This window comes from Odocoileus virginianus, chromosome 27, assembly GCF_023699985.2.
Source record: "Odocoileus virginianus isolate 20LAN1187 ecotype Illinois chromosome 27, Ovbor_1.2, whole genome shotgun sequence".
NCBI classification, from domain to species: domain Eukaryota; kingdom Metazoa; phylum Chordata; class Mammalia; order Artiodactyla; family Cervidae; genus Odocoileus; species Odocoileus virginianus.
Genome location: NC_069700.1, coordinates 38653147 through 38678649, shown reverse-complemented (window position 1 = coordinate 38678649; position 25503 = coordinate 38653147). Strand labels below are relative to the sequence as shown.

The following is a 25503-nucleotide window of genomic DNA, read 5'->3' as shown; positions in this document are numbered from 1 at the left end:
TTTGGGGCTCAGTCACTTGGCTAAGATTTCAAGAAATGAAGATGAGGAGGGAGAGGAGGTTGTGTAAGGAAGGAGGAGTGAGTGAGCTCCTGGACGAGGAAACAATGTGAGTAAATACATAGAATGGCAAAATGGCATGGTATCCTTCAGAAAAACTAGAAATCCAGACTAGGCTAGAACAGCTTTCATGTATTTCTACGATTGCAAATGCTGTTATTTTATGAAAGTGACTGGGAGGCCAGTCATGGACGGGCCGTGACATTTATGTGTATATTCTTATAGCTTGATCACAAGTCATTGAATAACTAGACTTGATGCTTTGATCAATCAGACTTAACACTTTCATGGTTACATGTTTGAATATCTGTTTCATAAGATCACAGATATGTATTTCTGGCTCACAGTGGTACCCTTGGTATTTGGTACCATGCAGGTCGTAGGTATTAAAAACATGTTCTGAATGATCACTGAATGAATTTGTGAAGTAAAAGGTTCTTGCAGTCCACCTGTCCTTGAACATGTTATTCTTTTTTCTTTTTTTTCAAGTTGAAGTATAGAGGATTTACAATGTGTTTGTTTCTGGTGTGCAATAAATTGTTTCAGTTATATAAATATACCTTTTCATTTTCTTTTCCATTTTGATTTATTACACGATATTGAATATAGTTTCCTGTGCCATAGAGTAGGACCTTGTTGTTTATCTATTTTACATATATGAACATGTTACTCTTAAGAAGAAATTCCAAACTATAAATTTGGGTTGATTATTAACCAAACAATTTTGATTTAACACAGGAGAACTTTATACCACAAACCACAGTACAGTAGTTAAAATTGCTTCAATCTTAGAGTGAGGAGGAAATCACTGATACGGATTGTTAAAGTTTGTTTATCCTGCTTTGACAAAGAAAAAACAGCTAAGAAGCCTAAATATATTTTGGAAATCAGAAGACTATTGAAATCAAAAGTAACATCACGATTCCTCAGAGGACATGTGGAAAGTATGTCAGTTTGTAAAATATTCTTTCTAGTAATTTGATAAATGAACTGCCATGGATTTGGCAGAAGAGTTTAAGGATATTCTATTTATTTTTTTCAGGCAGAATAGAAAATTCTCTGAGTTCCATATGTCTGTTTCAGCTAAATAAAGCAAACATGCAAGCAAGCAAATGGAAAAGAAACATTGCTACTTCTTAACAGCAAAATTTAGAAACCCCATACAAGTGGTTCTACCAATTATGCTAAATCAGTTTCAGAATCCTTGAACACTCTCTCATAGTAGTCAATAACTTGGTAAAATAGTTACAGTCTTTTTTTTAGCAGGAAATGAGTAGGTTTAGATCTGTCTTAAAATTTAAGATTTTCAGTTCCCTGATGTATAAAGATACATTAATTATGTGCCTTGTTAGATCTTTATTAAAATTGTTAGTAACTCTACAGTAATTATGATCCTTTACATATATAAACACTCACACACTCACACACACATGCAAACACATAGACAAATGTGTATGTACACAGAATTTATTATCCAGAGAGCAATTTACTCTAGCTTTTAAGCCTTGAGTTTTCTCTGAAAACACTATAATTTTCCATTGTTTGATGCTTTATATAGTTTAAACCTTCCAAGTAAATTAATTCTTTTTTTTTTTCAAATTTGGGTTTATAGAATAATTTAAAGATAGAAAACAAAGATAGTATTTTTGGGACCATTAGAATGTCTTTTTAAAAACCTGATGTTTTCAGACGTTTTAGGTTTGGCAATACTCAGGGTAAATTTTGCCAATGACTTTCTCCTTTCTATTCAAACCCACTTATACGTCAAGGAAAATTCAATCCTTATGTTTCTGATTCATTTGTATTCAAGTCATCAAAATGTTGTTCTGTCAGAGAATTGTTTAATGTCCAAGAAACAGTATAAGGTTCTTTTAAAATCCATTTTTCTTTGAACAAAGTTTGTGGCATAATTTCCAAGTGTATCAAGGTAAAAATCAGATTTTAAGTCAGGGATTTCAAAGTTTTAGTAACTTTTGTAGCCAAATCAAGGGGAAAAAATTTCAGAGATATGAAACTATCAAATTATATTCATTATAATGTTTAATATATTATAAAAAATTTATAGGTTTTGTTATGGTAACTTAGATTTTAAGGTTTTGGTACTTAATTTAAATAAGGAGATAAAGTAGAGAGTGCCATTCTGAAAGTATAAATTCTAGGAAGAAATCATTAGGGAAACTAGATTAAAATCTTCACTCTGAGAAGATATTTTACATTTTAGCCATAGCATTAGCTAAACGAGTAAAATGATAGCACCTTTCAAAATGGTGCACAATTATATTAGACAATAGTACCTGAAACATGGTAGGACAAGAATAAAATCTGTGGGTTGAATTGGATGAGAAAATACACAAAGACTTACTCCACATGACACTCCTTAATTTAGGGTCAATTCTTTTATTGTGCAGATTTTACAGATGATTTAATAGGGTTTCAGATGAATTCACAAATGATAGTCCACTGGAGAGAGGCCGCATTGCAGGCAGATTCTTTACCATCTATCTGAGCCACAAGTGAAGCCCCAAGATTATTGACATATGTTCTTAAATCTTGAGTTGGAAGCATAGTATATTAGGTGCATGTCTAATAACTTAGGTTAGCATAATGATTATTGGTAGGAAGCTTTTAAGTACATTCAGATCTAGGGTATGAAGCCAACAGAAATGAACATTCAGCGATATGTGCCATGATCAATTGAATGCTTATATTGGCTAGGTCTTCATAGGCATCAGAAAATATCAAGTTATTAATACTTAATATGATAGTTTTAAGATTCAACCATTTTATTCTTAAGAAAAAATAATATAGTTATTTGGGAAATAACTAGTTACATCAATGCATATAAGGGAAACAGCTGCTGTTATAGGGTAATGTGTATTGTACAAGCATAATTGATTAAAGGTGGAAAAGGTTGACCTATATAACTATAAGAAAAAAATTTCAACCCAGAAATACATCAGTGTAAATTACTATCATTTGGCTTCATTAACTCTTCATAAAACTATTAACAAACCTTGCACATCAATATGGCTTCTTTCAAAGACAGTTGAATTATAAGCCGTATTTTAATGGTCATAGAACACGTGATTAAAACACATTTATTGTCTTTGTTCAAGAGTTGGGCCCAAGAGCTCCTAATGTGTTAAGATTTTTAGCAAATTATATAAAATCCCCACTACATAAATAATATTTTCCACTAAGAAAATCAGAAAACTGAAGATACTCTATTGATTGGAAAAACATCACAGAAGACCTTTCTGAAAGTCAAGGAAACGAACTCTTAAAATTGTTGCTTTCTCAGGTTATAGCCCATATTGGTTAGCAGCTGTATTTCCCAGACATTGTAAAGGGGTAAAGTTATGGCTTTTTAAATTTTTTTCTGCTTACTGTGTTCTCAGTCTGATCTGACTCTTTGCAACCCCACGTATAGAGCTCATGCAGCCTGCCAGGCCCCTCTGTGCTTGGAATTCCCCAGGCAAGAACACTGGAGTGGTTTACAGTTTCTCTCTCCAGGGGACCTTCCTGACCCAGGGATCAAACCCGTGTCTCTTCCCTCTCCTGTGCCACCTGGGAAGACTATTTTTCCTGCTTGTTAGTACACAAAAATTTCTTTATTACATATAGAGAAGGCTGAGTGTCAAAGAATTGATGCTTTCGAACTGTGGTGTTGGAGAAGACTCTTGAGAGTCCCTTGGACAGCAAGGAGATCCAACCAGTCCATCCTAAAGGATATTAACCTTGAATATTCATTGGAAGGACTGATGCTGACACTGAAGCTTCAATACTTTGGCCACCTGATGTGAAGAGCCGATTCACCGGAAAAGACCCTGATGCTGGGAAAGATTGAGGGCAAGAGGAGAAGGGAGTGACAGAGGATAAGATGCTTGGATAGCATCACTGACTCAATGGACATGAGTTTGAGCAAACTCCAGAAGATAGTGAAGGACAGGGATACTTCATGAAGGATACTACATGGCTTGCTGTAGTTCATGGAGTCGCAGAGAGTCAAACACGACTTGGTGACTGAACAGCGTTTATGTATATATAATTCAGAGCTTTTCTAAAAGCGCCAACAATTTAATCCTCTTGTATTTTCACCAACATAATTATTCAAACTATAAAAAAGGTCTTGAGTTAGTGCAATTAAATTGAAAGTGCATATTTTTTTTTTTTTTAAATTAGAGGGATTGCCTTACCTACATAGATTTCGTGTTATCTTGCATGACTTAGCTGCTAGATTATCACATTTTGGCAGATGGCAGATTATTGTCAAAAAGCATAGAAATGAACAGATTATTGGATAGTATTGGTGGAGATTTGTATGTGAGATAATGCTTAATCATTTTAATAAAGATGAATTTGTGGTTCATCCCATTTCATAATTTACAGACCCAGATGTGTTCCTCCCTCGGTCTTCTGTGTAATTAAATGGGCAAACCGCATATTGAAGCAGCTTAATTTGTGCATAATTTTCTGATGAAACAGCATATTTTATTACCTAATTTCTTTTTTTTTTTTTTTTGTGGCCCCCTTCTCCTCCTGCCTTCAATCTTTCCTAGCATCAGGGTTGGCTGCTGCTGCTTCCATCCCTCTGTTGAAATTATATACTTTTTCATAACTTAGGTCTATTTTTGCTCTAATTTTATTTTATTTTATTTTTTTTTCCCATTTATTTTTATTAGTTGGAGGCTAATTACTTTACAGCATTGCAGTGGTTTTTGTCATACATTGAATTAGCCATGGATTTACATGTATTCCCCATTCCGGTCCCCCCTCCCACCTCCCTCTCTGCCCCATCCCTCTGGGTCCTCCCAGTGCACCAGGCCCGAGCACTTGTCTCATGCATCCAACCTGGGCTGGTGATCTGTTTCACCCTAGATATACATGTTTCGATGCTGTTCTCTTGAAACATCCCACCCCCGGGTTCTCCCATAGAGTCCACAAGTCTGTTCTATACATCTGAGTCTCTTTTTCTCTTTTTGCATATAGGGTTATCGTTACCATCTTTCTAAATTCCATATATATGTGTTAGTATACTGTAATGGTCTTTATCTTTCTGACTTACTTCGCTCTGTATAATGGGCTCCAGTTTCACCCATCTCATTAGAAAGTGCGTATTTTTAAAACTTTTATTACCCAAGGTTTTGCCATGCTCTCCTACTCTTCACTTGTGGGAATTTTAGGGTTCATTCCTGGAAATTGATAGCTGCCACACTTACATTAATAAGAAATGGCATTCCATTTTGTTTTTCCAAAAATATGAATGGGTTGCCTATTTCTATTGTCACTTCTTAGGTGCAGAGTAATTTAACATACTGATAAATTTTTCTTTTCCAAAATTGCAATATTTGTGAAGTCTTCTTAATGTGTTATCTTAAAAAATTAGATTTTTCAAAAATTCCATGATATATTTTCAATGAAAGAATACTCCTAATTAGAAAAATCTATTTTGGAATCTAAAATTCTCATGACAAAAACCACTACAATATTGTACAGTAATTAGCCTCCAACTAATAAAAATAAATGAAAAAAAAAATTCTCATGTCGCCATACATTAACCAAATGTGCAAGTTACTCACTTTGGTATTCTTTTCCTTTTATTAAATGTGAGCACGTCTGTCTGAGAGAGATGTGGAGTTCTAAATGTGATATCTGCTTAAAGTTAGTAAGTACTGGAATCTGTTTCTTTTCAATGCAAGTATCTGATTAAATAAGTTTGCTGAGTTATCCCTGGGTTCCCTAACACAGTCTTTTTTACTTCAGGGGGAAGTTTTCCAAATGAAGCCCCAGTGTTGTCAATGACTATCTGTCTGTGTTAAGGGTCAGATGATCTATATGGCTGCTTCATCTGAATATCAGCTGACATGGTGCTAATAAGTAGCAGAAGAAATTCAGAGATTAAATGTGATATTTTTCTTTTTGTCCTGCTGTTTTGACTACAGTTTCTCATTATTATGCATCTCACTTCAGAAAGTTGAGGTATGTCCCCTTATCAGAAGATCTCTTAAACATTTTGAGATTTGGTAATAGCTCTTCCCTTATCTGAACTTGATATTTTAAAGCAATTAAGTCATTTTTGTTCATAAAACCATATGGTTCCCTGCTGCTGAATTTATGGTGATGACAATTGGTTTCAAATAAATAAATGAGGTCTCTACTTCCAAGAAAATGTAAGAATCACATATCTTGCTAAATGTTCTAATAGAAAAAAGGAACATATAGTTCTATGATTTGTTTTCAGTAAATATTACTATAAATGAAGTGGTTCTTTATGCACTGTTTACTGTTGAGGATAATTAGAGCATACTTGCTTGACTTTGAGATGAACATTTAAGAATAAATTAGGAAGACAGTCAAGGAATGCATGTGTGTGTGCTTAGTCGCTCAGTCGTGTCCGACTCTGCGACCCCATCAGCCCATCAGCCTATCAGGCTCCTTTGTCCATGGGATTCTCCAGGCAAGAATATTGGAGTGGGTTGCCGTGGCCTCCTCCAGGGGATCCCAATCAAGGGATCTAACCCAGGTCTCCTGCATTTCAGGCAGATTCTGACCATCTGAGTCACTACGGTCAGTCAAGGAATCTTCAAAAACTTAAATGCAATGAAGAAGTAAAATTAAAATTTCCCTTAGTTCAGAAATTAAATCATTGTGTGAAAAAGGGCAGGTTGAAGGCATTAGATAAAGAAGTGCCCCAAGACCTGGGTGTTAATGGCTATGGAATTGTTAGTTTCATGAAGGAGTGTGTTCATGTGACTAGAATAATTCACTGTTTATTTGACTTTTGCCTAGGGATTATTATATCTCCTGAGATAATTTCTCAGATAACTTCAATTTATAAGCATATGTTTACACTTTTAGCGTGATACACATATAAATATTATGTTCAGAGAGGGTACAGTGAATAGATATATACCACCTTAAGGTGTCTAATATCAAATAGTTCCATTCAAAGCAAAACTCAAGATATTATATAAAATCAGAGATGGAGAAATAGGTAAAGGGAAATAAATGTTAGGTATCCCATGAACTTTCCTTTGGGATAAATGTGTGTGTGTATACAAAGAGGGGAAATATCTACGCATAAACAGATTCCCAGCTAATCATGTGAAGGATCAGATAAGCTCACAGTTAAAAAAATCTATAATTATTAAGGAATCTAGAGAGCTCTTATTACATCATTTAGTAGGATTGTATTTTTTCTTTTCTTTAAGTGCCACAGCGGAAACCTAAATTTCTCCAAAACATTTTAAAATGGCTTCTGTTTCTATAAATTTTAAAGACATTAAAGCATAAATAAATCTATGGCAATATGTATTTTCTTTTTTTGGTATGAATCAAGCCAAAGAGAGATTTAGAAGATAGCTAAACAAAACAACTGCCTAGGTCAATTTATGTGAATGATTTAAAAGAGTTTCCATTGAGAAGAATTTTTTCTGTATCTTTATGGTAAAAATGACTAGATTTCTACTAAAAATAAATATGACATAGATTTCCTTTGGGGTTTAAGATCAGTATTTGTTAATTTTCCAAACCCATGTAAGCTGTGACCTATGGATTTTCTAACTTGTGTTATGTCTTAAAGCACATCAGAGAACATAAATCTTTCCTGGCTTTAGATTTTTGCTCTTTTCCCACTGCATAAAAATGAGCAAAATCATCAATATGCCTTTCATGGCTAGAGTAACTAAACAGAAACATTGAAGCACTGTTAAATTTCTGCCTTGTTCAACCTAACATCTTATTAATTCTCTTCTTAGTCATATACTATTTTTATAAACTATACTTTATGTATTTTCAAATTCACTCAACCTAGTAAAACATTTTCTGTCTATACAAATAACTGCTTTTTAATAATATGATTTTGTCAGTATGTTTAATTTAAATTCCAAACTAATATTTTGTATTTTTTTAGTTTTCATGATCAATTCAGGTTTTATTTCCTAGGTACATCTGCAGCTCATATAAAGTAAGCATTCAAACCATGTATTTGCTGTGGGTGGTCAATCAACATAATATTAATAACTTATGGAAACTAACATTTCCTGAGAAGGTGCTAGATGTCAGCCATTTGGTGAGATTTTTAAATGGAATGTCTGCTTTATTTTCACTATTTTCTCATTTTATACATGAGGAAACAGTCTTACAAAGCTCAAGAATCTTGCCCATGAATCTAAAAATGATTTGTCTTCCAAGTCAGATCCTACATACTATGACTCTCACAAATGAGATGAATTTCATATAAATTCCAAACTGAAAAACAACGCATTTTTATAATTTCCAAACAAAACAGTGTGTTAATCATGATTGTTTTGGAACAAAATTGAGCTTTATGTTGGATTGCTGGGAATTACCTTTGGGTTTTATATTTTCTGCCTGGAATCTAACTGTGATCTGACCGACAAAAGGTAACTGCAGTTTTGGCCATTTTTTTTGTTTTTTAAATCTATCTACTTCAATATGGTGGCTCAGATGGTAAAGCGTCTGCCTGCAATGCGGGAGACCTGGGTTCGATCCCTGGGTCAGGAAAATCCCCTGGAGAAGGAAATGGCAATCCACTCCAGCACTCTTGCCTGGAAAATCCCACGGATGGAGGAGCCTGATAGGCTACAGGCTACAGTCCATGGGGTCTCAAAGAGCTGGGCATGACTGAGCGACTTCTCTTCACTTTACTTCACTTCAATATTACTTATAGCCCCATACACAGTTACTGTAACCTTGATAATTTGTAGACTGAAAAGAAGAAAAATGTGACTTTTTTCTGCCAGTGATCAGCTTCAACATGTAATTAAATTTAGTCAAATTTCATTTCTTTGTTTTGATAACGGACATCTCCTTTTCTTTGTGCCCTGGGTTGCTCACTAATGTATTTTTCTAGATTCTCCTTCCCACCCCTCATTTCCTCTCCTTCTGTTTTTTTTACCCTTAGTCCAGACTCCCCATCATGGAATCCTCATGTCTGCCTCTCCCATCATCCTTTATTAAGTCTCAACTGGTACCCAAGTTTGTAGTTTCAATCATGGTGCAACGAACTCACTTGAGGTGAGTCAAGCAGGCAGTTTCCACAATTTATTAATTATTTTGCAATATTTCAGTATGAAATTTGTCCTGTGTCTTATCTCAGCAATTCTCTTCCTAGCATTTAGGCTGATGGTAACCTGTTATTATTCCAGCCCTAAAGAGGATTCCCTGAATTGTATTTTGGGGAGCAACAAATTGGGATAAATTTTTGCCCCCAAATTGAAAAGACAAAGTATCTGGCAATGAATCACATTTTTAATTTGTCAATGTGCTTAACTTGGGTTTCTAATTTTTCCCCCTATGAGCAGAGTTACATTGGGTTAGCCATAACAGCTTTGTGAAAAGCATCATATTTTGAACAAAATTGTTTCAATGTAAATTACACATCCCTTAGTTCTTTTGGAAATAACAACTCATGATGCTGGTTTCTTTTTAAATATCTATTTTGCTATCTCTGTTATTATATTTTTCTTTAGTTGGTATCTGAAATGGGTCTCTAATAGCCTATTTCAGTCTTGTATAATGATCAGTAGAGGGAAAATAGCTTCTCTTTAAAAATAGATTTGACTATAGTATATATTCAGTAATAAGTTGAAAATCTTGCATGTGGTGTTTTATGTCCACTATGTATACAGTGTTTTAAAACCAAAATTTAAATCAACTTATTTGTTTTAATTTATAGTATGTTTATATTTGATTAAGAGCCACTTGGTAAACATCATTTACTTATCCAAATTTTAGCATCACAACTCAGAAACACACATGAAAAATAGTTTTGAAATCCAACAGGAGTTAGTGCTGCTTCACTACCTGGTGAAAGAGGTATTTTACCATTTTTTAGATTTCCCTTAATGAAAAGGGAATTGAAAGTGTTTGGCGACATCTGTATTCCTGTTTTTGATTTTCCCTAATTCAAAACAGTAACTGTGGAGCACCCATCTTGCCAAACAAATGCCAAGGTCAGGAACATACTCCAGTTTTTGTTGTTTATTATTTTCCCTACTCTAGGCTCTAACTCTGCTTTGACTGATGATCTGAAGGGTAAATATTTTCATGGTAATATTTCATTGAGGGGCATGAAGAATATGAGATTCTCCTATTCTCATCGTGCACAGAAGTTAACTCTGTCTCTTCCATTGTTCTTTCCCCTATAAGTTGAACGTTGTTGAATGTGTTTCTTAAAGACATATTGCAGAATAAGGGCAGTGCTGGCTTTGTATCTTGAGTATGGAGCACAGTGTGAAGAAGTTAGTTAGTTCAGTCACTCAGTCATGTCCAACTCTTTGCGACCCCATGGACTGCAGCACGCCAAGCTTCCCTGGCCAACACCAACTCCTGGAGCTTACTCAAACTCATGTCCATTGAGTTGGTGACGCCATCCAACCATTTCATCCTCTGTCATCCCCTTCTCCTCCCACCTTCAATATTTCCAAAATATCCCAATATTTCTAAATCCAGCTTGAACATCTGGAAGTTCCCAGCTTATGTACTATTGAAACCTGGCTTGGAGAATTTTGAGCGTTACTTTGCTAGTGTGTGAGATGAGTGCAATTGTGCAGTAGTTTGAACATTCTTTAGCATTGCCTTTCTTTGGGATTGGAATGAAAACTGACCTTTTCCAGTCCTGTGGCCACTGCTGAGTTTTCCAAATTTGCTGGCGCATTGAGGCAGCACTTTCACAGCATCACCTTTCACAATTTGAAATAGCTCAACTGGAATTCCATCACCTCCACTAGCTTTGTTGGTAGTAATGCTTCCTAAGGCCCACTTGACTTCACATTGCAGGATATCTGGCTCTAGGTGAGTGATCACACCATCGTGGTTATCTGGGTCATGAAGATCTTTTCTGTATGGTTCTTCTGTGTATTCTTGCCACCTTTCCTTAATAACTTCTGCTTCTGTTAGGTCCATATCATTTCTGTCCTTTATTGTGCTCATCTTTGCCTGAAATGTTCTGTTGATATCTCTAATTTTATTGAGTAGATCTCTAGTCTTTCCCATTCTATTGTTTTCCTCTATTTCTTTGCATTGATCACTGAGGAAGGCTTTCTTATCTCTTCTTGCTATTCTTTGGAACTCTGCATTCAAATGGGTATATCTTTCCTTTTCTCCTTTGCCTTTAGCTTTTCTTATTTTCTCAGCTATTTGTAAGGCCTCATCAGACAACCCTTTTGCCTTTTTGCATTTCTTTTTCTTGGGGATGGTCTCGATCACTGCCTCCTGTACAGTGTCACAAACAGGTCCATAGTTCTCAGGCACTCTCTCAGATCTAATCCCTTGAATCTATTTGTCACTTCCATTGTATAATTGTAAGGGATTTGATTTAGGTCATACTTGAATGGTCTAGTGGTTTTCTCCACTTTCTTCAGTTTAAGTCTGAATTTGGCAATAAGGAGTTCCTGAGCTGAGGAAGAAGAGAGCGCTATTAGTCCATGAAAGGCATCAACAGTCACTGGCGATTTGGCTAAACTTTGGCTTACTCATAGGAAGAAAGGAAAATCATAACAAACCAAAGCATCCACCCACCTAAGTCAACAGTGTCTATTGTAAGTGAGGCTCAAAACTTGAAATTAGAAGGAAGATGCTTCGATAGGAAAATTGCAAGTCGCTAATCCTTGAACATGGGTTATAATTTCTCTGTAGTCAAATTTGTCTAGTTTCAGTTTGAAGGGAATGGAAAGTGGTAGGGGGACCACCTGTGTCGTTGTGGGCAGAAGTGTTGAGTGGTCTTCCCTCTTGATGTTGTCGTTGTTGTTTATTGCTAAGTTGTATCTGACTCTTTGTGATCACGTGGACTTCAGCACGCCAGGCTTCCCTGTCCTCCACCTTAAACTTCACAAAACCAGCAGCTACCACAGCATCCTTGACAGATGCAATGTAGATGTTACTGCCAGACCCAGGAGATGTTTGGATTTCCTCCAGTCTTCTCAAGGTGGGGAGCAGAGACCCAAGAGGAAGGCATTAGCCCTAAAGAATATTGATCAAAAGGGAGCTGTGTGTACTGAAAGGAATAGAGTGGACAGGGATGACTTAAAAACATGACCCTTCTCTGACCTTTATTTTATTCCTTTAAAAAGTGTAATCATTATTTTACTGGTAAGAATATATAACATGCTGTGTGTAAAACAACTGTTAAATTACCACGTGTCAACATGGCCGCTGCTGCTTCCTTTTTAACTTCAGAAAGATTGAATCGGCCCCTCTCCTCAATTCCCAGTTTCCCTGACCCCTCTGAAAGGCTTGCTGGTTATGACTTTTGGGTATCAGCTCTATTTATGAGTGGAGGTACTCACATGATTTCTCTGTGAGGTGATAAAATGGTAGAAACACGAACATTCAGGTGTGTTTCTGACTCAGGCTGACCAATAGGTAAACACCTGGGAAGTACCAGTTATTTTGCTTTCTAGACAGCTCAGTAGGATGCTTTTGCTCTGGGGGCCACCATGGAATCACGAGGTCTCACGTGGTCTCTTATGTGTAAGTAAGTAAGACTCTACTTTTCTTCACTCAAAAGAATGGTTTGTGATCCAACCATCATATGTGAAGGATTAAACTAAGTCCCAAATATCTTAACTCCATTTTTTTCTTTTTTGACAAAAAGTAGACATTTATCATGGTATATACATTAGGTATTCAGTATCAGGCCTTCACTATGTATATTTTGGAAAGTATCTTTTATTCCTTTCACTCTTTCTTTTTATTAAGTGTCAAAATGATTTATTTCTCTTGCATTTTGGTAGTCCTGCACTATTCTAAGGCTTCTAGAAGTAGCTTATGATCATTTCATAGGTTCATGTATCAAATTGAAAGGGAAGGTCAAACATTTAATAAACTATGTTTTTCTATATGATAAAAGTTCTTTTTGCATAATCTGTCATATAAGCTGGTAAAAAAGAATGTTTCCTTTAGAGACTCATAAATTTCCCAAGTAACTGCATTAAGTTCATTGCAAAGACCACTTTCATCCACTACAGATAAAATTCAGCGTCTGAAATTAATTTCAGTGCTATGAAACAAGCCCAAACGAGCTTGACGTCTAAAAGCTTTTCTTCATTGATATCTTAACACGTAGTAATATATAGTTTTAAAAAACTTTTTGGTTGATTTCTGCTGAAATCCTGCTTTCATTATAGTTTTATTGAACTCTCCTGTGATTTTAAAGGAAAGAAGTGTATGTGTGTGTACACATTTCTTATTTTAAAAAGTCACATAAGAACTGGAAAAGAGACTAAAAATAATTCACTCTTCCCATGGTTTTGTGAAAAGAATGTTTCTGCTTTCTTAAAATAAATGAGACCTGTAAGACCAACTGTAACCAAGCTTTTGGGGGCGTGTGACAGATGATGTCTGTAAAACTCTTAGGGCCTCGGGGGAAAGGCTCTATATATAAAGAGAAGAGCTATTAAAAAGTAAGTGCTTATGTGAAGGTAAACTACAATTCCTAGTTTGAGATTCATATTTCCACTAGCTGAAAAGAGAGCCTCAGTAAAAAGCATTTGTGAGGCTGGTCCCGCCTGAGACAGTGAGCCGCCGTGTTTCAGACAATGTCCCTGGAAGGAGACTAATCCTTTTCCATCACTCAGTCCCACCCTCAGCGCAATAAAACATTTGCGCATTCTGGAAAGCTTCCCCCACGAGGCACAAACCTCTGGCCCTGCTCCTTTATGTTTCTCTGCCTTTCTTCCTTCTGCCCCGGCCCCTCTCCAGAAGTCTCTTGAAGTACAGGTCTCAGCTGTTTGAGTTTCCCCCTATCTTGCTTTGAGCCATGATACCCATATTTCTAAACAAGCATCCCAATTTCTTTTCTCGTCTCCATGATTTTCTCAGATGATAGATGATAACGATTCCTTCCACAAACTTTTCACCAAGAATTGAAACTCCTTAAAATATCTTTTTCTCCTTCAAACTTCTCTATCCTTCACAGATCCCAATTCTAGAGGAAAATTAATTTCTTCCATGGCAATGTTACCAAGAATTGCAGCTGCATTTCTTGTCTGCCTGTATAACAACCCCAGCTCATGCTGGCTCCTCAGGAGTTGGTCCCCCGCTGTCCTCTGTGGACATCATACCTCCAATATTATCTTTTCCTCTTTATCATCAGCCACAGAATTCTTTCCTTATTTGCACACGTTATTACATTTGACCGTTCTTTTGTTGTTGACACTTTTTAGTAATGAATATATATGTATAATTGCTAATATATAATACTTAAAATGAAGTAGTTATTTTTAATTTACTCTTTTAAATTTACATATAGCAAAGGGATTGCATGAAGCACCTGGCTTGTTAAATAGTGTTAAATAGAAGCAAAGAATCACTAAGAAGAATCACTAAAAATTCTAGCCACCTTGCAGTCTGAAGTTCAAGAATATATATAATTTACCAATACCACATTCCTGGGAGTTTTCAGTATCACTGAAATAGTTTAAAGTCCCAGCTTTTCCTTGTTTTTGTTTGAGATTACAAGGCAATGTAAGCCATCTTCACAACAGGAAAATTCTGAGCACAAATGTAAAATTCTATTTTTGATACTTCAAATATCTGGCAATAGGTCTCTGCTTTTACTAGAAAACTAGAAACTGTGCAAGTTTTTCATCAAGTTATAACACAGTTGAAATTCATAGCTAGATTACAATTTGCTTAGTTTAAGATTTCACTGAGTTAAAATGTATATGGAATTTAAGTAGACAAAATTCTATCTCCCCCACATTCCTTAAAATCTGATATAAACATGATTTAGTCTATATGCCTGGTAGAGAATTCTGCACATTTTAAATCATCTGTTTCTAAAAAGGGTACAATTCCAGTATAATTTAGAGCCAGGAAACTATAATTTAAGAGCACCAAAATCGAATTTAATCACAGATTGAAACTAAGCAAAGAGCACGTGTGTATGTGAATGAGAAACTGTGCGGGGATTTGTTTTCTGTGAACTAGCCCACAAAGGGTGCCGTGAGCTCTTCTGCAATGAAGAATAGGTAATTTGTGCACAAGTTTCATCACAGGTGTTTTGGGTTAAGCATTCAATTACTGTGGGTTTATAGGGGGAAAAAAAGTGGAATTTATGCTAACATCTTAGAGTGATATCAACGTTTGGGCTCTGATAAATCCTCAAATGAATGTTTTTCAAATTGTGTATTCTGGAGGGAAACAGAATGCTCATATTTGGAACCACTTATCCTTATAACATCAACATGTCTCTAAAGAGCTGTTTTATGTCAGAGGCTCCTTTAATAACCCTGTTTTTAAAGAAATAAACATTTCGAAAGTCACATTTCCCCCCAAAAAATGGTCTGAAATACAAAATGAATCAGTTGGGGATGGATCCTTGGTTTGCCAGTCTACCTTCTCCATGATTCTAAACTTTAAATGGTGGTGTTCAGAGGCAGACATGAATACAATACTCTGACACCCAGGACTTAAATAAAGTCATACAGATCAGGGGAGCAAATCTGGAAATCTTGAAACTTTATCTTTAGTTATGGCAAAATGTGTAGGTTAAAGCTCCAGAATCACATATTTTCCTGTTGATTCTTGTGTGAAAAGAATAATTATTTCCTTAGAAGATACTATCCTAACCCCATCATTATTCGTTTTGCAGTTAATAAAACTGAGAAATGTCCCAATATTCACTTCTCAAATTCTTTCTCTTCCCTTGATACCTGTACAGTAATTTTGAAATGAAAGCAAGATGGCCAAAATAGGAATAGTTCTAAAAAAATTCACATGGAAAGATTTAACGGGCATTCTTTGTTCAAGTGTGAAAGATGACAACTCTGGACTCCCATATTTGTCCCCATCACCCCTTTTATTTTATAACCCAAGAATCCTGCGATACATAAAGCTGGGATAATCGGGCACCATGTTCCTTTGGGTCCAGTTGCCATCAGTGGGATCCCTGGAACACTGATACATCCTTCAGAGAAGCTTTTCTACGTCCTCTCCCATTTTGCGTGGAAGAGTCCAAGTGAATGTAAACTTGAACAAATCCCAACAGTCAAGTTCTTCTCCCTCTCGTGCCCTCACCCTGCCCATTTCCTCTTCCTAGTGAACAAGATCCGGACACGGATATGACATAAAGAAAGTGTCCTCCTATTCTAGGGCCATTTATTCCCATCACTTGCCCTGCCCCTCACTTTGGGACAGTTTTGGATCTAACTTCCAAAGCCATCAGGTTGCTGCTTGGCTCCCCTTTGAACTGCTGCAGCTCTCTGAAGCTGGTGCTGGTGCAGTAGATCATCTTGAACCCACCTACACTCTGGGGCTGCCACCTTGTACCAGTGTGGAGCTACTTGGAAACCACTTTTCTGATGTAGGAAGAATCTTTGGCCATCACTTGTGTTACATCATTAACCAAACTCCAGAGTAGGGCTCCCTTGCTCTCTCAGGATTTTACAGGGACTTTGGGTAAAAATAGGTCTCTTAGATTTCCATGAGTCCCCTTGGTTCTTAAGGAATTAATCATGCTAACATTGGAGCAAGGCCAGAAGAAAGACTGAGTTACAGACTCAAAATCCCTGCTTCCTCATACTCACTGGGACATTATTCTGAATCTGTACTCTAGGGGTTCACCTTTTCCTCATGATAAGTTCTCTCCCTTTAGGTCTTTCTATTCTCTTCCAAATATATGCCTGGTGAATTAAGCTTACCCATGTTCTTCTAGCTATGCCTAGACTTGTCTGAATCCTAGAATGATTAAGCTTGGATTCCAAGCTGGTGTCCCTTATCACCATTTTATTACTCTTTTTATTCCCCCAGGTCATTTTTATTTCCACTTTATATTCTTTTATATTTTTATTTTTTCAGTTTTATATACATATACATTCTTTATATATAGTATATAATGCATATATTTACATATATATTCTTTTTCATATTCTTTTCCATCATGGTTTATCACAGGGTATTGAATATACAGCAGGATCTTGTTGTTTCCTACCCACATTTTTTAATGAGAAGTCAGAAATAAGGATCAGCTTTGAGAAATAAAACCACTGTAATACACATCTATGAATATAATGGTTTTCCTAAATGAAAATGTTTTAAATAGGTTTCTTTACTGATATATTTGCAGTATCTAAATCATCCTGTATCTTTAATAATAAAAGTCAGCATTGTTAAATAGATTTTATAAAAGATTCCTTATTTTTAATACTTGCAATAGTCTGGATTTCTTCAGCACTTCTAAGGAAAGCGACTGTTCAGCCCTATTCAAAAGGTTCAGTCAACATCATCAGTGGAGGTGTAATGTGTCTGAAGGAGAAGGCCAAATAATGCTTCCATGGTGTAGCTTAAGATCAAGACCCACTGAGCAAGTATTAACTTATGGAATCTTAATAGTCACCTCATTGCTGAAGTGGAAAGGAAACCAAGAGGAAACTTAATAATATCAAAAGTTATTTTAAAAGGAGCTCACGTTTGTTTGAAGGGGACTTTGCCTCACACACAATATCCCCCTTTGTAAAGACCAAGAAACCCATATTTGTCACACACACACACACACACACACACACACACACACCTTTATAGTTTTCAAAGTGTCAATCTTGAGAGCAATCTTTTTTCTCCAGAGATAAAAATCAAAATATTGAAAGTCTTTCAAATAATTACAAAAGGTACCCTCTTACAAACCCAAGAAATTTGGGATTTTGGTTTCAGTGCTTATTTAATGAGAAAAGGGTCAGTGTGTTGTAATGAATAGAAAACTGATTTTACTGTATTCCATTTGTGTGTCGTGTGGCAACGTATTTCAATATTAGAAAGATCATCTATTAAAAATGATTTCTGCAGTTATCCATGTATACAAGTAAAAAATTTCATTCCTGTTAAATTAACACTTCATTAAAGCATCAAACTCAAAGCTCAACAAATACTTTTTATGTTGTGTTCCAGGACAGGAAAAAAAAAAAATCCAAAATTTAAAGAACAGATCGCCAGTTATTCTAGTCCATCACAGTCAAGTTTCTCAGTTCTGTTTTTCTTTTTTTCTTTTGCTGTGCTCTCTGTCACTGGAAACATCTTAAACCAATTTCAAGTGCTACACCTGAATAAACATGTTGTAAAAGTGTTTATGTATTGAGGTGGGTCAGTTCAAGGTATGGTATTTGGCTGGAACTTCTAATTTCTCTTTTTACAGCGAAAGGGCTGCCAGAAGGAGGAAGTCTGAGCTGAATTAATACATTTGTTACAGTGGAAGTAGAATGGAAACTACTCTGACCACAAATCAAACTGCCTCTTTCATTTATGCCAGTGATAGAGTTTTTCTAAGAAATATAGACTCTGGCATGGAGCCACTGTAAGTTTGCATTTAAAAGAGAAACCCATAGGCTTATTTGTTTAAGGTTTACTGCTCTGATTATTTTGAAGTTCTTTCTCTGCTAGGATGGAGTGGAGTGGCATTTGGGAAGGGAGCGGCTATTTTCATGTTTGTAGGAATGTAACAAGTTTTCCCAATGAGCGATTGTTGAGGATACCAGTGAATGCTGTCCGCATTGATACACATGCATTTTTTCAACCAGTATCTCCACATTTGAAGGACTTCTGTGTCCCTCGCAACAGCTGCACCACCTCACTTAACACAGTCTCGTTTTCTGACGGTAGAAGGTCCCTGCACAATACAAGTATACACAAAAGTGTTTATGCTGCCAAAATAAATTGTGTTAAGAGCAAGAGTTTATTTGCTAAAATGCCATTGATGCCATTTCAGGGACTTGATTTCTTTCTTCCAAGGTGGGTTAGGTCTTATAATGCACTGAAGCTGCTGCACAGTCTTAACTGAATAAATATTTTAAGAAAACTTGCACATCCCTCCAGGGACAATGCAAGGCCAATCATGTGCGTATTTCTAACCACATGATATATTACTCTGAAAAGATTGGTAACTTTCATATCTGGAGTAGAATTTGTTTTTTGCATGAGCTTTGAGTAATTTTCAACTAAAGGTACAACTTAAAGTTAAATACTTCATTCTCTCTGGGTAATCTTCATTGAATTTTTTATCGGTCAATGGTTTTCTTTATATATATGCACATATATACATACAAACACACATATGAGCACACACACAAACATATATATACACATACACATATATATAATTTTCTGGGATATTTATTTTAAATGAAAAGATCATAACAAGAGTGAATTGTAAAATGTGTAACGAATGCCTAACTCCTAAGGTATTTATGAAATCAAATCAAATAATGCATGGAAACCACTAAGAAAAATGCCTACCATAGAGTCAGAAAGTATGGTAGATTCCAGTGGTTGCGGGTGTTGAAAGAGATGGGGAAGGGGAATGGGGACTGGCGTTTAATAGTGACACGGGTTTCAGTTTGGGAAGGTGAACAATTCGGGACATGGGTGATGGTTGGAGTTGCACAACAGTGTGAATGTACCTAATGCCGCTGAACTGTGCAAGGATGGCTAAAATAGTATATTTTATATTAATATTATGTGACTTTTATCATAATAAAAATATTTTAAAAAGAAAAGAATAATACCTAGTGTACATAGCAAGTGCTCCAAATGCATTTGATACTGTTGTAGTGATGAGTATCATTTTTGCTACCCCAATGGGAGAAGCACTTTATCAACATCTATTTCTTGTCTGTAGGGCAGCTGATTTCTCATCCACTGTAGCACAGGCCCTGGGCACACTCCTTTTCTGATAAACAACCACAACAGTGGACTCAGAAGGGTCTGGGACACAGACTGCTTTAGACTAAGCTCATCTGGAATATTTCTCCTTTCTGAGCATTTCCAGGCTTGATTTGCATCCTCTGAAATCCTTTCAGTAAACATCATTCAAGTGTGTCCAAGCGCAGAGAAAATTTTGAAATTTTCATGTTTGCTTCAAAATCCTTTACATGGAGAAAGACCTGTTGCTTAGAGTAAAGCTCCATGCCCAGCAGGGGCCTCTGGAAGGATCTTTGAAGTGCTTTAAGTGGATCATAGCTTTGTAAAGATTGCTGGGCCTAGGCCCGAAGTGAGGAGGGGTTTATCAACCCTGGAAAGTCTCCAAAGAAGCAGGGGAAAGTAGAAACCCCCAGCCAGCCATTCAGCTTTAATCACACGAAAGAAAATTACAAGGCATTTAGTGCAAAAGTGCCTGTAGCTAATATTTCTGAAATCACTGGTTAACACGGCCATTTCCAGGCTGATGGTAGTGAAGCCATTTAGAACGTTCCCAACTTTCAGGTCTGAGAAAGAGCCCATCAGTGAAGGCCTGGGGGTGTTGTGTGGCTAAAGAGTGATACGAAATGGAAAACCGAGAACGGATAACCGTCTGTGACAGTACATTTTCCACATTTATGAGATTCTTTGGTCAGCAAGTTAAAGGTTCTGGTAGTGTCTTCAAACCTTTACCTCTTCCCACAGACCCTCTGAGCTCACCCCTCAGCAGGTGACCTCATCTCTTCTTGATAAACCCAGTGCCCCTTCCTCTGCTCCAGGTCACAGCATCAACGTGAAGTCGGCCGGCCTCGTGGGACGACATGGGCCTCAGTCAAAACAGCCATTCATGGTGGCCTTCTTCAAGGCAAGCGAGGTGCTTCTCCGGTCCGTGAGAGCAGCCAACAAGCGAAAAAATCAAAACCGCAGTAAATCCAGCTCTCCTCAGGACTCCTCCAGAGCGTCCAGTGTCGGAGGTGAGATAAAACCAGAGCTGCGGCTCTGCACAGGGGGTCACGGGGTCGTACGTTGCAAATCAAGTAGCCACAGTGAATCTACCCTCTGGTGTACCCTCATCTGGTCTAGTAAATCATCCGGCCATGTTTCTCGCATCCCCCCAAATGTTTCATCAGTGAATCATTCAGTAATTCATTTTAAAGTAAGTGGGACTTACCTCAATCTGCTGAAAGCTGCAATTCAAATTCAAATCAAGCTGGCAATAATAAAATTATTAAATGGCTACATCAACAAGAGCTAGTCCAAATTGAACTCCACAACTTGTGGGCTGACCGTTCCCAGGAATCTCACATATGGATGGGTAACAAGTAAATTAAAAATAAAAGCATTACTTTGGTACTTAAAACAGTATGTGTGAATCATGAGCTTAATTTTTTTGGACAAAAGAAGCAGGGTAGATTGTATGGAAATTGAGATAATATTTATATTTCCATTAATTATTTAGAGGGATGTTATGTAGATAATTTGCTTTGAGTGTGTGTATACATATACATGCTCATATGAAATCAAACAAAATGTTGTAAATGCACAGTTGATCCCACTATGTTTGCAATTTAATCTATTAATTGGTAGATAAAAAATACACTTGATCCGAAATCATCTAACTGAGAAAATCTGAAGCAATTTATTCCTATACTTTGTACCAATAAGTACCTTGTTTAGTTCTAGTTGCAAACAAATTTTTATAAGCTGTCCTTAGATGAAAATGATGGCTACTTTATTCCTAGGAATTGTCTTATCTATGAAAAATAACCCTATTTGAAGGAGAAAGCTTGCCCTAGAACAGCCCTAGTTAGGACAAAGTGTGTGTTCATTGTAAATGTGTATTCTTCTCTGTTGGTGACCACCATATGCAGTGTACTTGTGAGGCACCATGAATGAACTGGTGAACAAAATAGATATGACCTCTGCATCCGTATTTCAGCAAATGAGAATGTTTTGCTCTTCCAAAAAGACACATCCACACAGTGTTTGCCATTAATGATTATAAATGAAATAAAAATATATAGAATTTTTTTTTATCCTGGTACTCTTAGCAAAAATACTAAGTGGAATTCACTGGAACCCTCCTAGAATGAAGGCACAGAAGTGTGTTAGAAAGTTTATTTTGTGTATCTAACAACAGAAGCAGAGGGAAGAGTTCTGTGAAATTGCATTATGGTAAATTTCATTCTACACAGAAATCCATGCTTTAAAATAATTTTACATCAATAAGCTTCACTGTCTTTTTCACTTGAAAGTAAATGTGATATTACTGCCTTATTACAAGGCTATTTTATAAAGATATTCACAAGATATTTAGTTTGGCAAAATTTTTAATTGCTTAATATGAAAGATGGAGAAAAATAACTTTCTAAGAACTTTTCTTCCTTGTAAATACTAGCCTGTCAAAATTGTATATTTTTCTTTTCATATAGAATGGTTCTGAAATGGGTTGAAATGTTTTTAATTTAATGTAGCAGATTGCATTAAGAAAAAGATTTGTTAAATCTTGAATAGAATAGTAAATAATTTTTGAGAAAATGTCAAAGGGGAAAGTCACCTGCGTATTATTAGAGCTGGTAATGACTCTGGCAGAGGTGTTCCAGCAACTGAAATCATCTTTCTCCCTATTGGTGAACTCTATTTATCTTCCCTTCCTGACCACAAGTAACAAATGTGCTTCTATACCTAAAGATGAATAAAATACATGAAGCAGAAATCACATAACTTTTCAACAGTTTCCTAACACCATTTACAGTACAAAATTATTCTAATATAGACCAATATTTTCTTTTTAAAAAGTGTGTCATTGGCACCCATTTCTGTGAAATATGTAGTAGGTGGTTTTGGAACATGTTCATATTTTGATAATAAGAAGAAAGAAAGTAGTTGGTTTGTGTGTATGAGACTTAACCTTTCAATAGGTAGTAATCAAACAGGCAGGAAAAAGTCTCATAGGATTTGGCCCAAAAGACAGGGGTTTAATATAAACATAAAATCTGATACTTAGGAGACTTGAAATGCTAGTGAAATTTTAAAATTATCCAAATATAAATAGCAAATGCTGTAATACTACTAGGCTTTTACATTAAAACGCTGTGTGAAGACGCCATAACTAAGGTCAGTGGGGAGAAGGGAGAGTTGTATTAGAAGTTTGCTTGGTTGCATTTTTTTTTTTTTTTTTGCAAAGCATATTCTCAAATGTTAAAAATCTCCAACAGTGCAGAACGCAGGTCATTCTTGCTGTCTTTACCTCATCCCTTTCTTCTTTCAGAGTCCTGTCTTCTGACTTCTCAGTGCCCTTTTATTATAGGTGCTTCTGTGGGAGAACCTAGAACAGTGTCCAACACAAAACAGCAACTTCACAAACACACATTCAGGAAATTAGCATGGTCACTGTATGGGAGAGCTAGCTTCCTTTTTCACCTGTGTATATATAGAACCACTGACTCTGGATTTTCAGCAGAAACCCTCTGTCTTTGCTGCTCTTTAGGTTTTTAGCAAGAACTTTGATCAGACACTTTGTGAGAGATGTTACTTATTTCACAATGAGCAGGCACTATTGATTTTCCTTTGAACTTGGGTTTAGGGGAAAAGAAATGTAGGCAATAGCTAAATATTAAGGTAACCACCCTTTGGGTTTGGAGAGGCACTAAGTTGATAAGATTTTAAAGAACCTACCAGGAGCAAGATGCTATTTTAAGGACTATATCAATGTGCAAAAACAGTAGAGCATTCAAAATTTAAAGTATTCACAAGGCACAGAGCTAGTTCTCGTTTCCTGCAGAACTGCTTGAAAAGGTGCTTATTGCAAGCTTGGTATTACGACCATCGGTGCCCTGCCTGCAACTCCCAACTCTGACAGGTGCTATATCTTGCCTAGTGGATACAATGTAAAGTCATCCCTCTTGGACAACCATTTTAATCAAAACCAGAAAGAATAATCTGTTGGAATTATTTGTTTAGAGTGCATTGTTAAATAATTAATACATAATTTTATTTTATAAAAATAATCACAAATAAAGCTAAAATTCTCCTTTAATCATTTCTTTTAAGATAAATTATCCTGATACACTGTTATTAACAGAATACAAGTACTTCCAAGGTTTTTCCTCCTATATGTGCATCACTTTTGGAGGATATAATTTTATTATGTGTTATATAGAGATATATTCTTTTTCAGATTCTTTTCTCTTAGAGGTCATTATAAGACACTGGATATCACTCTCTGTGTGGTACAGTAGGTCCTTGTTATTGATCCATCTTATATACAGTGGTGTATACCTGCTGATGTCAAACTCCTAATTTCTTTCTCCTCTTCCAACCCCCTTTGGTAGCTTTAAGTTTGTTTTCTATATCTAAGTCTGTCTTTGTTTTGTACATAAGTTAATTTGTATCTGGTTTTTTTTAGGATTCCACATATAAGTGTATCACATAATATTTCTCTTTGTCTTACTTATTTCACTTAGTATGATAATCTGCAGGTCCATTCATGTTGCTGCAAATGGCATTATTTCATTCTGTTTTATGGCTGAGTAATATTCCATTGTATCAATACATGTTCACTACATCTTTTTTATCCATTCGTCTCTGGTTGGACATTTAAATTGTTTTCATGTCTCGACTTTGTAAACAGCGCTGCTATGAACACTGGCGTGCATGTGCCTTTTCAAATTATAGTTTTCTCCAGATATATGCTCAGAAGTGGTATTGCTGGATCATATGGTAGTTCTATTTTTAGTTTTTTAAGAAACTTCCAGACTATTCTCCATAGTTGGCACCAATTTACATTCTCCCCAACAGTTCAGGAGGATTCCTATTTTTATGAACCTTTTTAAGAGCAGTTTTAGGTTCACAAGATTGAAAGATGGAAGGTACACAGATTTCCCATGTACTCCCTACCCCACAAATGCATAGCCTCCTCCACTATCAACATCACTCACCATGGTGATGCATTTCTTACCGAAGATGAACCTACATGGACACATCACAATCAACTACAGTCTATGGCTTACCTAATGTTCACTCTTGGTATCATATAGTTGGTCTTATGGATTTTTTAAACAACTTATTTCAGTCATCTTTCAAATTAGTGACTTCATGTTTTTATACTGCTACAATATATTCAATACTGCTTTTGTCAGAATTTATTTAGTTATATCGCTCTTAAAAAGACATTTTGGCTGTTTTTAAATTGGAACTTTCAAAATCAATGCTGCAGTAAAAATCCTACAAGTCTGCACCAGTGAGAATGGTTTTAATCCACATGGTTTTTATAGTAATTAACACCAAAAGCTGTTATCTGTGCTCTGAATATGCAAAATTTTGAAAATCCCCTCTCAAATGATAGTTATTTTGTTACGTAGATCTAGTTCGATCCATCTTTTTATTTATCTATTCATCTAAGTGTGTGTGTGTGTGCGCACGCGCGCGTGCGAGCTCAGTTGTGTCTGACTTTGCAACACTATGAAATTATAGCCTGCCAGGCTCCTCTGTCCATGGGATTTCCCAGGCAAGAATATTGGAGTGGGTTGCCATTTCCTTCTTTGGGGGATCTTCCTGACCCAGGGATAGAACCCGTTGTCTCCTGCTTGATGGGCGGATTCTTTATCACTGAGCCACCTGGAAAGCCCCATTCATCTGTATCTTTATCTTTTCTTCTGTCATGTAACTCTGGGTCCACCTCTTAGTAGCTGTGTAATCTTGGACAGGGCATGTCACATCTCTCTATTTCTTCATCTGGAAAGTGGGAACGTT

At 36.3% G+C, this 25503-nt stretch overlaps 1 protein-coding gene across 1 annotated transcript in view; it reads left to right on the top strand.

The window, feature by feature from the left end:
- BMP5 (bone morphogenetic protein 5) overlaps nt 1-25503 on the top strand; it is a 138947-nt gene that overhangs the window by 97354 nt on the left and 16090 nt on the right. The window contains exon 4 of the mRNA XM_020879742.2: nt 20529-20723. Within this exon, the coding sequence (XP_020735401.1) occupies nt 20529-20723 (195 nt within the window). The remainder of the gene's footprint in view (nt 1-20528; nt 20724-25503) is intronic.